Source organism: Microtus oregoni, unplaced genomic scaffold (genome assembly GCF_018167655.1).
Source record: "Microtus oregoni isolate MIOR12 unplaced genomic scaffold, Mior012 000010F_ref0000083, whole genome shotgun sequence".
NCBI lineage: Eukaryota > Metazoa > Chordata > Mammalia > Rodentia > Cricetidae > Microtus > Microtus oregoni.
The window spans coordinates 11,877,850-11,895,946 of NW_024543069.1; the positions used below are offsets into that span (position 1 = coordinate 11,877,850).

Below are 18,097 nucleotides of genomic sequence, written 5' to 3' on the forward strand. Positions count from 1 at the left end.
AGGTTGAAGGTTATGATCCTTGAATATTTTTCATAATGAACTTATCTTTTCAAGACCCGTCTTTATGATCCTTTCCCATGATGAAAGAGGCCTTATAGGTCAGTCTAGTAAATAAGGTAAGCAATACTGATCATCATCAATTCCACATATGAAATTAATAAAATGTGTATTTCTAATTTTTCTATGAACCTGTAGGATTTATGTGCATTCAAACACAAGGTTAAATGGGAAAACCTACACATTAAATTTATTCTTCCAAGCCTAGCTTTAAATCATAACCCATACATCACTAAGAAAAAAAAACAATCTAAAACGCCTCACCGTTCAAAGCTCAGCCTAGCAAACTGAATATGTACTGATCCCCACCTCAGAGAGACACAGTGAGTGCTGCTACCACTGCAAAGTCTCCACCCCACCTCCAGAGCCTCAGCTGGTGTTTCCTGAAGACTGGGCTCAGGCCTTTCAGTATTAGTCAGGCATTAGTGCCACCTGGTGGACATTTGAACTAACACTACAACTACTGCCTAATCACTTAAAACATCACTTAAAAACAAAAGGTAGGAAAACATTTCCATCGTTTGGAGACATACTTCATTATCGCAGCTTCAGACACTTAGTTTCAGAAGACCAAAAGATGTCAAAGTCAGAATCTAACTTGAAGAGACATCAGCTGGTGGGCTCTGGTATCTCAGTATTAACTTTAAAAATTAACTGCTCAGGAATAAGAGCAACAAACCTGCTATGGGCTGAATATATGTTCCCCAAATTTACATAATAAAATCTAATCCTAATGTTAATGATTACGTGAGGCCTTAGGGAAGTAATTAGATAGTGAGAGTAGCACCCTTACTAAGGGGTTAGTGCTCCAAGGAGGTGACCCAGAGAGGGCTGCTCTGTACCCGTGAGGACTCATGGTGTTTGCAAAACTAAAAGGACTTCCCCAGAGCCTGACCATAATGGAACCCTAAATTTGACTTTCTAGCCTCCAGAAGCATCAAGGTTATAGAGTTGATGTAGCCCAGTCTATAATACTCTTCATAGTACTTTTCACTAAGATAAGAAAACAGTTTTTAAAAAAAGACAAAAGAAACTACAGGTAACTGAGTAAAACTGGGAGCCGGAGACGTGGTATTCCCCAGGGAAAACACACCAACCCACCCTGAAAACATACATACAGGCAACATTATATGGACAGAGCCGGCTGAACTTAGGAATAATACAATAACAATTAACAGAAAACAAAGTTATGTATTTGAAGGAGAGAAGGGAGAGTATATGAGAAGATTTGAAGAGAGGAAAAACAAGGGAGAAATGTTCTATCTCAAAAAAAGAAAGAAGAAAGGCTGCAAAGATTTGAAATAGCCATTTAATCCAGGAAGACACACAAATTAACTAGCACATGAAAAGATACTATGAAAAATGCCTATAAAAATCACAAAAAGAGGGCTGGAGATACAGCTCAATGCTGGACTACTTGCCTAAAGTACACAGGCCTGGATCAGTTATACACTCAAAAAAAAAAAGTCACAAAAGATACCAACATCACCTGCCATGTTAAAAACATTGACAAGTATCAGGGTAATGAAGGTCTCATCCACTGCTGGTCTGAGATGTCAATGGCGCAGCCACTTTGGTAAAGCTTGGCAGACTTTTATAAAATTAAACATACATTCACTATACACTGTAATAATCCCATTCTTACTTGCTATTATTTTTGTTTTTTTCCTAGTGCTGGGAATCAAAGCCAGGTCCTCACACATGCTAAGCAAGTACTCTACCACTGAACTATAACCAAATTCCCCTTACTCCCAACTCCTAGTTCTTTATTAAGACAAAATGAAAAAATAAACAACAAAAAAAAAACCCTGAAATGTTCACAGCAGTTTCATTTAAGAATCTAAAGCTAAAACCAAATGTGCCTCGACAAAGGAATAGATAAAAATACATCCATACAGTGCAATAGCAGAAATAAAAGGAAACTCTGGACATAAATAACCTGAGAAACTAAAATGAATATATACACACACAGACAAACACTCATTTACTTTAAGAGAAATAAAATAAGTTCAGAGTTCAGATTAGATATTATCGAGGGAATACAGGTACGGTTTAAAAACAGAGTGAGGGGATTTTTAGCACGTGCATGCATGCGTGTGTATGTGTGTGTATGCTGACTTTGTATGTACTTTGTGATTACATAATCTACAGATATAAAAATTCAGAACTACACATCAAAGAGTGATTCTGTCTACATGTAGAAAATGAACTTTTAAAGAACAAGTAAAATTTTTACCTTAATAAAGAACTGTAAATTGGGAGTAATGGGAACCTGTGGTTATAGCTCGGTGGTAGATTGTACACAATTAAATCATACTAGATTCAAAGAGGAGAAAAAATATATAGTCTACAAAGATATATATATATATATATATTAAAAATGAATAAAGAAATACATGGAGTGAGAGCTCATTCTCAGAACAGGAAGCCAAAAACACAATGCCAGGTTTGGGAGCATCTGGACTCATGGGCAGCACATGCATGCTAGGATAATGCACCAGGTTTGGGAGCATCTGAACTCATGGGCAGCATATTCATGCTAGGATAATGCACCAGGTTTGACATCCCTTTCGAGCAACCCCAAAATGACATAACCTAAATCTAGGCACAGGAAAAGAAGACAAAGCCAACCTGCAGTTATTCTACAAATAACTGCCTTGTACTCTTTAAATAAAACATACTCTTAAGGACTGGTCCAGCTCAGAGAGGCATGAGATGCTAATGTAACACAGACTCTTACATGGACACATCTGCGAAGGACTTTACTGAGACAAATGGCAAGACCTCAGCATTCCACCGATTGGGTAAAAGTTTAGAATTTTATTAATTTATGAATGACAAACTAATTATTATTAAATAATTTCTTGCTTTTAGAATGAAAAACCCTCATCTCTGACAGGGCTGTCCAACCTTTAAACACATGACACAATGTTGGGCCACACAGCTATCCTGGGACACACATAGCACCTGAGTGCTGGCTGGGCATGCCAAACGCTAAAAAAAGCATCACCCTTCTCTTTTTTTGGTGGGGCGGAGGGTGGTGGTAGAGAGGAGTAGAGGTGCTGGGCATTCAAGCCAGGGTTTGGCCATGCTAAGCCAGCACTCTCTCCAAGGCCAGCCATTCTCTGAAATGGTGGAATTAAAAACTAGTGAGAAGGAAAGGAAAGAGAAAGCCAGCAAGATAAATTTTTCACTTGCCAAATCTGGGTTAAGGTTAACCACGAAATCTCTAAACTATTCTCGTACCGTTCTGTAAGTCTGAAATTATGGGTAAATGTTATTTTTAAAAATATCTCTTGGGCTAGAAGTAACAGAACTAGAAAGCTAGGTAAAAACAACAACAACAACAACAACTAAATACCAAGCAATCTAAGGATAGAAGTCATCATGAATACATTTATTAAAATTAAGAACCTTGACTCACACCAACTAAGGAAGCACACCCTGGAGTCCCCAGACTCTGGCAAGGTATGAGCTTGACTCTGCTAAACATCTCAATTGCAAAAGCAACTCTCCCTCATCTTCTTCCTTGCTCATCAGACTTCTGACAAGAAAGGAACAGCTTTCAAGTGTGTGTTCCATTATATACAATGATAATCACAGAATTTACAAAGCTGACTATAAACAACTTCAACCTGAACAGTCAGAGTACCATGGGACTCATGGAAATGGTAGATTTAGCAAGCTACTTGACTCTGCAAGCTTTTGGATATCTTTATTCCAGAAAGACTAAGGTTAGAGGGAAACTAAATTTTTTAAGTGGGAAAATCACATTAGGTATATAACAACTTCACTTTAGAAAAGGGCATGAATACTGCCTTAAAATCTTGATAAATCAACCAGTGGTAGAACAAGTGAGAACTTGCTATGGTCATGCTCAAACTGCCGTCCCCATCAGTCTACCACCAGGACAGAACATGCTTTTTAGATGAATACACATCCAGAAATGAAGGACTGGAGGATGTTTGGGCCTTTACTCCTAACTTCAAAAACAAGGCAGTCAAGTCTTAAAAAACAGTTCATTCTTAATGGTACATACAAACTAAGTAAAGAACATTCAGTGAGGTGCATTTACCAAATCTTGTAGGAACAAAGTTATAAAAATTCATTTTCAAAATGCTTAAACCCGAGCAACACTCTTCTTTCGGAATATGGAAGGCATTACTCTTGGTTTAATAGAACATTTTCCTTAGCAAATTACTTGACTAAGAAGTAGTTTTCCATCATCTACAATCATTCTTGCTGACGGTGGTACATTATGTTCAATGGCAGAAGTGGAGAGAAAAAATAGTCTTTATTCTCAACTTGAAACCCCGAATTTAAAAATTATATCATTGATACAAGGGACAGACTTTTTATAATAAAAGCAAGCTATCATCCTAAGCTGCTGTCCAAAGTAGAATACATATCAAATTGTTATTTAACCTGTAAAACTGATCTGTGCTCCCTACAAACCTACACACATTTAAATACATTTTAGTCTACTGAAATAAAAATTAAAATAACCCTCAGTTAAGTTTTTTTATAAAGCTAAAGTTATAGCCTAATGACTGGACAGCAACTATGCAAGTACAAGCCTTGAGTTTAAACCCAGGAAGGGAGAGAAAAGGGGTAAGGATACTAATTCTATGTAGAAATAAAATGATTAACTTCCCTGTTATCCTATGATAAACTACTTTCATTTCCCTACCCCAAGGATATGAAAGTTATTTAAAGTGGGCCAAAGCAATTAACATAAAACAAATATAAGAGGTTGGCTTATATTCTAATATTTGGCTAATATCCAAAGAATCCTAACTTGGTCTTTGAATCCAGCACTAAAGTGGTAAAACTACTACGGCTCCTCTGGTAAAACTGCATTAGATGCCTCAGTATCAGTAACAACTACATTCCATCTCAGCGCTTTTTCTAACCATCAAACTATGAAACCTTTCAATACTGTAAGTGAACAATCAAAATAGTCATATATTCAATTTTAAGACCAAATTCTCCTCTCAAAATTCAAAGGAATGCATGTACTATGCAATGATGATCATTTTGCTGACTTCTGAGGTCACAGACACGCAAACAGCATATACCATGGCTCATCATGACATCATTGATGCACCTTCTTCACCAGTGGCATCTTGGGAAATATGAAGGTCTTCAATCATCTCAGCCAGACTAATTCGAGGGGCTCCTTCATCGTCCGTGTCACTCTCCACAGGGATGGTGGAGTCTAAGGAAAGAGGGGATATTTCACATGTACAAGTATGGACACGCACAAACCACTATCCCTACCATCATCAGCACTAACTAAGGCTCTCAGCTCTTAACTACAGCAGGCTTTCAAATACTAAATAAATGAACAAACTAAATATGCAAGAGCTAGCAACTTAAGGAACAGGCTCAGATAACAATTGCTTCATTATGTATACAACAAACAATATTTAGGAAATTTTACTGTTCCTTAATTATCTGTAGGTTAAAGCCCAACTACAGCAGTTTATAAGACAAATAAAAGTCACTTATAAAAAGTAAGTTTAAAATATCCTCACAGATACTATCTACAACACGACTTCAATGCACCTAAAACACTAACCTCTGTAAATGTTGACATTTTTTCTAATTGCCTCATCTTCTTCAAGATCTTCAAGGAAATCTTGATATTGCCTACAAGAAAAAGAAACTTTGAGCACTGTCTCAAGTATTATAGTATTTGCAAAATTGAAATATGGCTGCTAATTAAGTAGGTAGGCTGGGAAACAAATTTCCTTACAATATTATATAACTGCTGAATATTAAAGTGTGTTAAATTCAAGACAACGAAAAGATACCTCTCACCTCCATTCTACCACACAAATCAATTCCCAGGGACAAGTGACTACAGTTAATTTGGGGTGTTCTGTTTTGTGATTTAACAATTTATTTTTATTTATGCGTGCATGTGCATGTATATGTGTCTATGCCAGAAGTGTGAGGGTACCCGTAGAGCACTGGAAGCTACGGAGCCATGGCCACCCCATGTGGGTGCTGGGCACTGAACTTGAGTTCTCTGACAGAGCAGGAAGCACTCTCAACTACAGCAGTCAACTTTCCTGCTCTTCAGTTTTTATGTTGGTTCTAGCGGCTTGAGTCTTTAGCTGCTGAGTCATATCACCAGGCTAAGACTACAGCTGAAACAGTCAAGTGTGTACTACTAAACAGTATAACATGCTACATATGTATGTTATTTTTAAATTACATCATGAAATGTTATTGATTCCCAGTAATATAAATTCTTCTTTTTTTGCAATGTTTTTTATCATCATCAAGAATTAAAGGTGTGCGACACCACCGCCCGGCTTATACTTGAACTTTTTAAACTAAATTATTTTCATTAACACTGCAATTATAAAAGACAATAACCCAGGAAATGATTATTGAAGTTGTATAATGTCATTTTATTCCTTTATGGATTCTCCTAAGGAGATTCCATTCATAACTTTCTCTTCCTAAGTTAATTTGAGTACAAAGATCTATTGGCTTGAGAAACTGAAAATCTTCTGTAAAGCAAAGGACACAGTCAACAAGACAAAATGACAGCCTACAGATTTTCGCTAACCCCACATCAGACAGAGGTCTGATCTCCAAAATATACAAAGAACAAGAAATTGGATACCAAAAGAACACATAATCCAATTTAAAAAAATGAAGTACAGACCTAAACAGAGAACTCTCAACAGAGGAATCTAAAATGCCCCTCAACCGAAGAATGGATAAAGAAAATGTGGTACATTTACACAATGGAGTACTACACAGCAGAAAAAAATAACGACATCTTGAATTTTGCAAGAAAATAAAGCTAGAAACATTATTTTGAGTGAGGGAACTCAGACACAAAAAGACAATTATCACATGTACTCACTCATGGGTGGTTTTTAAACATAAAGCAAAGAAAATCAGCCTACAAACCACAATCCCAGAGAACTTAGACAACAATGAGGACACTAAGAGAGACTTACATAGATCTAATCTACATGGGAAGTAGAAAAAGACAAGATGTCCTGAGTATATTGGGAGCATGGGGACTTTGGGGGAGGGTTAAAGGGGATAAGGGAGAGGCAGGGAGGGGAGCAGAAAAAAATGTAGAGCTCAATAAATATCAAGAAAAAAAAGAAAAATCTATTAGGTAACAGCAACTTCTTTACAACGTAAGCCTACCTTCCAAGGGTCTCCCTTGGAACAGTCCCAAGCTTAAGGAAAGCAGTACCTCTCATCATCTGTGTCCATGTCTTCTCTGTCCCTCGCAAGCTCTTTCAGCTTCCAGTTTCTACGGCGCTGGCGTTTGGTACGGTCATAGCTCTTCTTAATTAACACCTGTAACAGAAATATCTGCAGTTACAGCAAAGAGACACACAGTAGGGGAAAACATTCAACACTTCAGGATGCCAGGGAGTCCAACTGTTGGCCGTTGTTACACTTCAGGAGAAAGGTGTCAAGAGGATGTCTAAAACTCTTACTATGTATTCATGAGAATGCATTTGAGTATTATTTATCTAACTGTGAAAATTTCAAATGACTAAATGCTAAATTTTTAATGCCAAAAACTTGCATTGTTTTTATTATATTTTTTCAGTCACCATTCATATAGCACATTTTGAAACATTTACAGACAGATACTCCATTTTTTCACAGTAATAAGCACTTACAAAATTTACATGAATTTTATAACATTTAATAATTATATAGTGAAAATTTTAGAAAACAGAAAATTTTGAGATGACAAGTGATCTCCTCGTGAGCCCATCCTGCAGCTGGAGAGATGGCTGAGTAGTTAAGAGCACTTGCTGCTCTTGAGGAAGACTTGGATTCAGTTCCCAGCATCCACATGGTAGCTCACAACCATGTGTAACTCCAGTTCCAGGGGATCTGACACCCCCTCTGACATCCACCAGCACTGTTCACACATGGTGGATACTGACACATGCCAACAAGACACTCACACATGTCAGATCAAACAATAAATCTAAACAATAAATACCCACTCTGACCCATACCCAATTCTTTTCTGTCACCAACTGAAGAACAGCCAGATGAGATAGGGACCTCCTATCACTAGGACTCCATTTTTGCTCAAAGTTAAAGAAATTCATGTTTATTCTGAAAAGACTAACCAAGTGGAGCAGGGTCCTATCCTTCATCTACTGCTGTTTATGAACTCTAAACTCAGTCTCCATTTCCAGGTGCAAACTGACTTTCCCTCTATCAGCAGTACTGGCAGACTGAAGCGAGGGCATTCTGCATGACAGGCAAGCCCTTTGTCACTGAGTAATGTCCCCAGTCCTCTGGTTCATTTCTGTTCTATTAAGACAGGGTCTCATTAAGTTTCCCAATCCAGTCTTAAATTCACTCAGACTCACTCTCTAGCCCAGATAGGTCTTGAACTTGTGATCCTCTCAGATCAGCCTCCTGCACACCTGAGATTGTAAGCCTGTGCCACCAGGTCAGGCAGGATCAAGTGTTTTGCTAAGAAAATGAAAATCTGATTATTGGAGGTAGGGGTACCCTGAATAAATCCTCAGAATCTTATCAATCCTCTTTAGCACAGGAAAAACAAACAAACAAAAAAAAAAAAAAGGAAAGGAAAAAGAACAAAACAAAACAAAAAAAACCCACAAAACCCTAAAGCCTTACCACATCTGGAACTCTATCTGACTTCATTTTGTTGACATGCTCATCGTTTAAGTTACAGTTGGCCAAATCAAATCTGAAATGTAAACAGTGAAGAGTTTAATAAGTATACTTGTGTGCAATTCTGTTTTATATATATATCATCTCTATATATGGACACATGGACACACACACACACACACACACACCTATCTTTCTAAGTAGAAAATTTTTGAATGCTCCTCATTTTAAGTTTTGAAATTTTGGGCTGGAGTGATGGCTCAGTGGTTAAGAGCACTGGCTGCTCTTTCAGAAGACTTAGGTTCAATTCTCAGCACCACATGGCAGCTTACAACCATTTTAACTCCAGTTCCAGGGGATCCAACATCCTCTCCCAGCACCAGGCACATACACTCATACAAGAAAAAGATACACATAAAATTTAAAATTTTTAAATAGTAAATAACAGTTCTGAAATATGCTATGTGGTGAACATGCTTCTCTGCAGACAGGTACACACTGTACACTAAGTCTGTCACTGTCCCTTGTGCCCTCTTTCCATATACTTCTCTGCAGACAGGTACACACTGTACACTAAGTCTGCCACTCTCCCTTGTGTCCTCTTTCCATATACTTCTCTGCAGACAGGTACACACTGTACACTAAGTCTGTCACTGTCCCTTGTGTCCTCTTTCCATATACTTCTCTGCAGACAGGTACACACTGTACACTAAGACTGTCACTGTCCCTTGTGCCTGTCACTGTCCCTTGTGTCCTCTTTCCATATACTTCTCTGCAGACAGGTACACACTGTACACTAAGACTGTCACTGTCCCTTGTGCCCTCTTTCCATATACTTGTTAAGGACAAGATGGAGTAACACAGCAGCCCTAATTTCAGCCTTAATGCAACTGAGTCTGCAAGTTTATAAAACAAGCAACAACCTCTCATTTTCTTTTAAACAGAGCTCAAACTGCTAGAACAAAGTCCATGTCTAGAGGACACTAACAAGCTCAGATGCAGACAGTTACTTACTTTTATGGGTGCTGTCTGACATAAAGGACTGTTGTTTTATTAATTTATTTATTATGTGTATGTGCCTGCATGCATTTATGTACACTATATACATGCAAGTGCCTAGAAGTCAGAAGCATCAGCTCCCTTAAAATTGGAGCAACTAATAGTTGTGACCTACCTGATAGCAGGACTGGGAATTGAACCTGGGTCCTCTGTAAGAGCAGTACACACAACCTCTGGGCCATCTCTTCAGCCCTGGTTATTTCCAAAAAGTGAAGCATTTCCACAGTCACCTAAACAACCCACTTCCATTAAAAAGCTATAAATATTCAAACTATATAAATTCAGTATTTAAATAACTGACTCAGAAGATGGCCCAAATGAAACTACTATTGGCTTTTGTCCAATACATGGTTTTATAATTATCAATAATAAAATAAGCTAGAAGGTTCTTAGGACCTCTTAAATCTTTTTTTGAAATTAACAAGTTTAGTATCTTATTGACTTATGAAGAAAACTTGCAATGCTACCTGGCAAGTTAAAACACAACAAAATAAAACAAACCCCAGCACCAGGTCTCCAGGATTTAAAAGATGTCCCAAGTGAGTCCGACAAAAATACTGCTTATCTGTGTCCATTTCAGATGTCTTCTGGATCCAGACCTCCCCAAGGGTGTGCTTAGCAGAAAAGGAAAAAGAGTCAGTAACAGAACAATTCAAGACTCATTTCATGAAAAGATTAAATATAAAATTGACTTTTTTCTTATTCAATATGCACTTAGAACTGCCTTCTACTTTCCAGAATTCTAAAATCCTGTATATAAAATGTCTTCAAACGAAACCATATAAACAATGCAAAACTGGGAATTACCATTACCCCCTGAAAAAACAAACATGCAACATACATATACAGCACTTTCAAAGGAAATGGCTTCAGAGAGAGACTGGTTAACTCAGAGTGAGCACAAAAGTAACTGGAAGGGTAAAAGGATCATGAAGCCAGAAAATAGTGATGGAGGAAGGTCACTGGTAATAAACTGCCTTGGCCCATTTTGATAGGCCATCCCTTAGGTGGGTGGAGTAGGCAGAACAGAATGCTGGAAGAGGAAGTGAGCTCAGAGGCCATGCTCCCCTCTCTCAGGCAGATGCAATGAAGCAAGCCGCCAGGTCAGACATGCTGAATCTTTCCCGTTAAGACTGTTGCTACACAGATTATTAGAGATGGGTTGATTGGGATATGAGAATTAGCCGGTAAGGGCTAGAGCTAATGGGCCAAGCAGTGTTTTATTAAAGAATACAATTTGTGCGTTGTTATTTCTGGTGTAAAGCTAGCTGTGCGGGAGCCAGGCGGGACGAAAAGCAGACCCACAGCTCCCCACTACAAAACAGTTCAAGCAAATGCCTGTGAGACCCAAGACTTAAAAACAAACAAATTAACCAAGAGTTCAGAAAACCTACAAATGACACCAGCACACTAACAGTGAGCCACCCCCCCCCCCCCCACACACACACACTGGGCTAGAGAGAGAGCTCAGTGGACAACAAGGATCGCCACCAAGTCTAATGATATGAGTCTGATGCTCAGATGCAGCTCCTTCAAGTTGTCCTGACTTCTACAGGTACACATGTGCACATGAACAGCCTCTCTCCTCCCCAAATACAATCTAAAAGTACACTCATCTCTGAAATAGTCCCATAAAAACATGTTTGTCAAAACGCAGGTGCTCTTCTAATTTAGAGAAAGACAATAAAATCAAGTTATATTGGCACTATAATCAAACAGGAATAGAGACCCAGAAGGTAGTATATTCTACAAGGTATGTACTCTTTCTGTTTAAGAAGTTGGTATCATAACAAGACAGAAAAGTATTATCACTGAAGAAAAGATTTAAGAATTACAATATTCACACAGTTTAATGTGTGTTCCCCACCTAGATGCTAGTCTGAGCAAACTTCTGAGACAAAGGAAGGAATCTGAATGTGGACCAAACGTTCTCATAGTGATAAACTGCCTCAAAGGCATTCTATGTTGTATAAAAAAAGATTTCATATTCAGTAACGATTCAGAAATTTAATTGTCCACTTGGTTCTCTCTCACCAAAATAAATGTGAACAATGAATTTTTTAAAATAAAAACAGAAAAAAAGCCTTTTTCCCAATACAAAAAGAAGAAAATGACTTAGACTATAGTTCAGCAACTTTCACCACAATGATCCATTCAATTTCATTTTTTGTGAGACAGTATGTCAGCATGTGTCTCAGTATGTAGCCCTGGTAACTGACATACAAACCAGGCTGGCTCAAACTCAGAGATCTGAATTCTTCCGCCTTCTGAGTGTTGAGATTAAAGGGATGCTCTACCAAACCCAGTGATGACAACTCCGTTTTAAAGGAATTGTATTTCTTATTTGTGTGTCTGTGTGTATAAGACAGGGTGCTGGCATATGCCACAGCACCTGGAGACCAGAGGAAAACTTTGTAGAGTCGATTCCAGGGACCCGACTCAGGTCATGAGACTTCACTTTTACCTGCTGAGTGATGCCTCACCTCTGGCCCTCACAGCTAACCTCACGGTATATTTCTTTATCTAGACTCCACATTTTATAACTACTAACAATCGAAAACCAAAAACTTTTAAGAGTAAGAATGGGTAGATGCTGCTTACTTTTTTTGATAGGACTCCAGCCCCAGCACTTCGTTTCAGATCTCGGACTATGCTGCATTCCATCACAATAAACTCTTCGAGCTGTTTAGGGTGGCATAAACTATTGAAAGGGTGGCTCCAGAACATGTTTCCATCAATATCGGCAACTAAGAACAAGCATAAAAACAAGATTACTGATAAATGTCTAAGTCATCAAACGTGTTAACCAGAAGGATGTTTATAACAACAGGAAGAATCAGGCCAACAGGAACAGAAGTCTAAGTCATCGCTCATTTCCATATATGAGCTCCAAACCTCCCACAGCACAAGACAAATATCGGGTGTCAAAAGTTATTTATATCGTGTGCCTATTCTAAGGGGAGCTCACCAAAGCCAGCTGGACCGGGACTGAACGAGCATGTGATAAACCGGACTCTCTGAATGTGGCTGACAATGGGGGCTGACTGAGAAGCCATTGATAAAGGCACTGGGACTTGTTTCCACTACATGTACTGGCTTTTTGGGACCCTAGTCTATTTGGATGCACAGCTTCCTAGGCCTGGATGTAAGGGGGAGGGCCTTGGACTTCCCACAGGGCAGGGTTCCCTGTCCTCTTTTAAGCAGGGAGGGGGAGGGAGGGAGGTGAGAGGGGGGCGGGGGGAATGGGAGGAGGGAAGGAAGTATAAATTTTTAAATAGAAAAAAATTTTCAAAAAAAAAAAGTTATTTACATCTTGGTTATGTAAGCAGAATGCCACACAATAAATTCAATCAGTTTTATGGTGATTTCATGTGCTGATGTTTCATTACAGAAAACTACTGGTCACCATAGCTGCTCAAGTTAAAAGCCATAAAGCCTACTTTTATGTGACAGGGAAGAATGCCCACCCTACCCTATTATTGCAAACAGACCTTAGCTGATAATATAATCAATGAGTTTCTGAAAAGTATCAAAATACAAAAAGCTTATAAGAAACTTAAGAAAAAGATTGAGGAGACAAATATCAAGACTATCACTATGCAGTCTTCCTTTCTTAAAAAAAAGATTTCTATAAAGATATACTAAAAATGACCCATAATAATGGTGAAAAGTTAAAATTCCTACTTAAACTAGGTACCTCACTGGATCACAGCTCAAATATCCCAAAATTTAAAATACTTGTTCAAAAACTAAAACTTGCAGGCTAGACATAGAGTTTAGCAGCAGAATCTCTGCCTAACAGGCACAAATATGTGAGCAAACACACATGTGGCAAAAAGACTTAGTCACCAAAATTATGAGTCAGAAAATTTTCAGAAAATGAATAAAACTGAACTATCTACAAGTTCATAGTAAATTTTCTTTAAAAAAGAAGAATAACAAAAAGCTCTATAATTCCTGTATTGTTTTGTTTTTGTGAGACAGGGTTTCTCTGTGTAGCTTTGGAGTTTGTCCTGGCACTCACTCTGTAGACCAGGCTGTCCTTGAACTCACAGATATCAACCTGCCTCTGCCCCCCAAGTGCTGGGATTAAAGGTGTGCACCACCACCTCCACCCCAGCTAATTGCAGTATTTAAAAGTACTAAACTCAACTATAAGTCTTTCAAAATAATATTATCAAGAGTAACATTTGGGACTGGAGATGCAGCTCACTTAGCAGATGCTTGGCTGGCATATCTCCAATAGCATGTAACCTGGTTTCAGGGCACACCTCTGTGATCCTAGCACTGGGGAGGTGGAGGGAAGAGGCTCAGGCACTGAAGGTCATCTTTGAATACATGTAGAGTTTAAGGCTAGTCTAGGCTACATGAGACCTTGTCTCATAAAAAAAGAAGAAAAGAAAAAAAATGAGTATGGGGGATATCAATATAAAGGCCGTGAGTGATTGCTGTTACCACAGAGGACAAAGCTTACCTTGCATGGTGTTGGGGTCTATGAGATGGATGGCACTAGTTACTCGAATACAAATACATATCTGGCTCATATTTCCAAGACTCTGTGCCAGTTTTGGAGATAGGCAGACAACATTATCCTAGACAAAAAGAAGTAACATCTAAAACAAGGCAATTCTCAGTTAGCTGCCTTTGAGAAACACTCATTAGTAAACCTGACAAAACTGTCTGAATTTGTGGATGGACCAGACAAGAATTATCAAGTCTGATTCTGCCTAGAGGACACTACCATGCCTGGCTCCACAACATTATTTTTCATCTTGGGCCAATAAAGGACCTGCAGATAAAAGTTACACCTTAGAGAAATGGAAACACTCTGTACATTCTTAAGTTGAGCCCATTTGTCACTATGTAGACTAGCCACCTTAAACTCATAGAGATCTGCTTGCCTTTGCCTCCCAAATACAGAGATTAAAGGCAAGCGCCAGCAGACCAAGTTATTTGTTGGATTTTACTCATTTATTTTTTAAAAGTGCTTTATCTTAGTACATTTAAATGAAATGATAATGTATGTTTTAAATGTTTTATTGAAATGTTTACAAGTAAAGACGATTCTATGATCTCATTTCCATTAATACTGTAGTCAAAATCCTGTTGGCCAAGCTAGAAAGACAGCAGAAGCCAAATACAGATTCTCAGCACTCAGGTAAAAAAAAAAAGTTGTAAGCCTGGAAGTGGCGAAGTAGAGACACGCAGATTGCAGCGGCTCATTAGCCAGCTAATCCAGACTAATTAGTTGGCTCCAGGTACACTGAGAAACTATCTTAAGAAATACAATGGACAGCAATTTATGGAGACACCTAAAACTGACTTCTGGCCTCCACCTGTACACATCTATGTATACAAACACTAATGTGTATATACAAAAATCTTACCCACACATAATCCAAAGTGGCTCACTGATCTTTTTAACTACCATTTCTTATAGATGAACGTTTCATGAAATTATTGTATGTCCACTGAGATTCCCTTTTTATTTTTTTGAAACAGTATTTCTCTGTGTAGCTTTGGAGCCTGTCCTGGAACTAGCTCTTGTAGACCAGGCTGGCCTCGAACTCACAAAGATCCGCCTGCCTCTGCCTCCCAAGTGCTGGGATTAAAGGAGTGCGCCACCACCGCCCAGCCCAAGATTCCAACTTTTAATAAGACTGGATTATAAAATTTTACAATCAATTTGTGTGTGCACACATGCACACATATTCAAGTATACATGCTGACATCAGAGGACAACTATGTGGAACTGGTTCTCTTTATCTGGGCTCCAGGGATCCAACTCAAGTCATCAAGTTTGCACGGCAAGCACTTTAAAAAGGATGAACCATCTCCCCAGTCCAATCTTTTCATCATAATACACCAAAATGAAGAGCATTCCAACCCATAGTTATAAACACAGATTTTGGATTTTTTTTTTAAACAAAGCTGAGCATGTCAAAAATAATTGAAGGAAGCTATTCTTAATTTTTAGCCAGTAGGAAACCAGGGGCAATAAATTATATATAACCAATTAATTACTATTCTCTTACAGATATGAATTAATTACATAAAAAGAGGTACCTTGCATATTGGAACAATTTCAACAGAAAAAGTGCTCTTGTAATTGTATGTGTTACTATGGATATCTTGGGAGATCAATCTTTGTGATGCTTTGTATCTATTAAGAAAAAAAATAGTATTAATAGAAAGGGACAGATCCTTCCTTGTATAAAGTAAGGGACATCAATTTTCATCAAATCAAAGTCTAATGTCTTCACACGGCTTTCTAATGGTGTGGTTGGCTTTAACTGTCAACCTGACATAACCTAGAATCAAGTACAGAGAAGAACTGGGCTGGTCTATGAACATGTAAATTTGCCTCTGGGGAGCTGTCTTTATTGAGTAAATTGATATGGGAAGACCTGGCCCCACAGTGGCACATTCCCTAGGTCAGCAGGTCTCAGTCTGTGGGTCCCGCATATCATATATTTACATTATAATTCATAACAATAGCAAAATTACAGTTAAGAAGTAACAGTGAAGTAACTTTACGGTTGGGGTCACCACAGCATGGGGGACTATATTAAAGAGTCACAGCACTGAGAATATTGAGAACCACTGTCCAAGGCAGAGGGCCCTGAACTGTTTGAGCACAGAGAAATCGAGCTGAGAAGAAATAATCAAGCAAGTGGGCAAGCATGTCCATATTTATTTCTCTGCTCTTGGATAAGATATGACTCACTGATTTGATTTATCCATGATATGAACTGTAACAACTGGAAGCTTAATAAACCCTTTCTTCTAAGCTGCTTTCTGTCAGGGGGATTTATCACAGCAACAGACATGAAACTAGAACACAGGGCAAAGCTTAATTTTATCCACAACATCTCAAACTTCCATCAGAATGACTACACTCTAATCCACACTAATGTTCCTCCTAATCTCATTTTTCAATATAAACTCAGCTTGTGAAAATTTCCCTCATCTTGAAGTCCTAGCTCTTCTCTCGTTCTTCTATAGCCCAGCCTTACATTGCTCATTATTATGAAGTTAGGTTTAGCTACCAAAAGATTCTTCAGCACTATTTGGCTAATATAAAATGGATAACTCAATGTTTCACGACTGTTTAAATAGTCGTGCAAAATTTTAATTTTAACAAAGTAAGTTATCTAAGCCTGAGGAAAAGATGTGACCTATATATGTCCTATTCCCTGATCCAGGGACTTATTTAGACATTTAGGTTCACAACGTACCTGCAGGGAACTGCACCCTGAAGAAACTCCACCATCTTCTGAGCATGTTGTTTTGAAGAATAGTAGAAATCCAAACCATCTAAAAATATAATAAAAATGGTTCTATAAAATAAGGCCTTCCTCTAACATGGCCACATCACAAATGAAACCCATAAGTAAAATATATTATTAGAAAATTGTATAGCCAAAACATGTTGGGGATATTAAGAACTGTTGTCAAAAAGGCAGACAAAAAATCAGATAAGAAGCTAAAAAATGAAAAGATTCACATTAAGTCACAAGAACAAAATTCAAGACCATGAGACAAAAGGAAAAGAATATTTTACGTAATAACTGGAACAGTCTACCAATATGATGACAAGCGTCCTAGCTAACCCACAAGGAAAGTGAACAAAGTAGGCCCCAGATGGCATTATCTAGCCAGTGAAGTGTCATTTTACACTACCAACAAAGGGACAGCCAAAAGGAAGTCTACTGCTAAGGAATATTTATGAGATACTGAAATAAGAATTAAATTTACTCACAATAGCCAGGACAATATTGAGGGAAAAGAGCAAATTCACAGGACTTATATGAAATTAAGACAGCATGAGGCTATTATAAAAGTTCATGCAAACTTGAGATTGCAGAAAAAGACCTTATTTAATCAAAAGACCTTAAAAGAGGATCAACGGCATTTAACTGATAAATGACGAATTTAGATACTTTGCATCAATTAAAGAGTTAGGACCCAACTACGAATTAAAATTATAAAGCATAAACTGGGGGGTGGTAGTGCACAACTTTAATCCCAACATTAGGGAAGCAGCAGAGGCAGGCAGATATCTGTGAGTTCAAGATCAGAACTATGAAGCGAGTTCCAGAACAGCCAGAGCTGTTACACAGAGAAGCCCTGTCTCGAAAATCCTCCTCCCCGCAAAAGTAAAGCATCTAAAAAATGGGATATTTCTGTTACCTTAATTAAACTGACTAACAATCCTCAAGTATAAAAAAAGCATGACTAAAAATTGAAAGAATTTGATTAGATGGTGTTGCATACAGTTTCCCAAGATTAAAACATTCCATCCTGCAGGGATGCATAGTAAACAGGA

The 18,097-nt window shown here is 38.1% G+C and overlaps 1 protein-coding gene across 7 annotated transcripts in view; it reads right to left on the reverse strand.

Annotated features, from left to right (window-relative positions):
* Nmd3 (NMD3 ribosome export adaptor) overlaps positions 1-18,097 on the reverse strand; it is an 81,962-nt gene that overhangs the window by 50,716 nt on the left and 13,149 nt on the right. For 4 of the 7 annotated variants that reach the window (XM_041659113.1, XM_041659114.1, XM_041659116.1 and 1 more), the window contains 9 exons: positions 17,007-17,085; positions 15,835-15,931; positions 14,243-14,360; positions 12,370-12,515; positions 10,270-10,382; positions 8,713-8,785; positions 7,289-7,395; positions 5,639-5,709; positions 3,434-5,275 (listed from right to left, as the gene is read on the reverse strand). In XM_041659113.1, the coding sequence (XP_041515047.1) occupies positions 5,145-5,275; positions 5,639-5,709; positions 7,289-7,395; positions 8,713-8,785; positions 10,270-10,382; positions 12,370-12,515; positions 14,243-14,360; positions 15,835-15,931; positions 17,007-17,085 (935 nt within the window). In that variant the 3' untranslated portion in view covers positions 3,434-5,144. Of the gene's footprint in view, positions 1-3,433; positions 5,276-5,638; positions 5,710-7,288; positions 7,396-8,712; positions 8,786-10,269; positions 10,383-12,369; positions 12,516-14,242; positions 14,361-15,834; positions 15,932-17,006; positions 17,086-18,097 lie in introns of those variants that run through there. The other 3 variants (XM_041659119.1, XM_041659118.1, XM_041659117.1) reach the window with 1 other exon arrangement.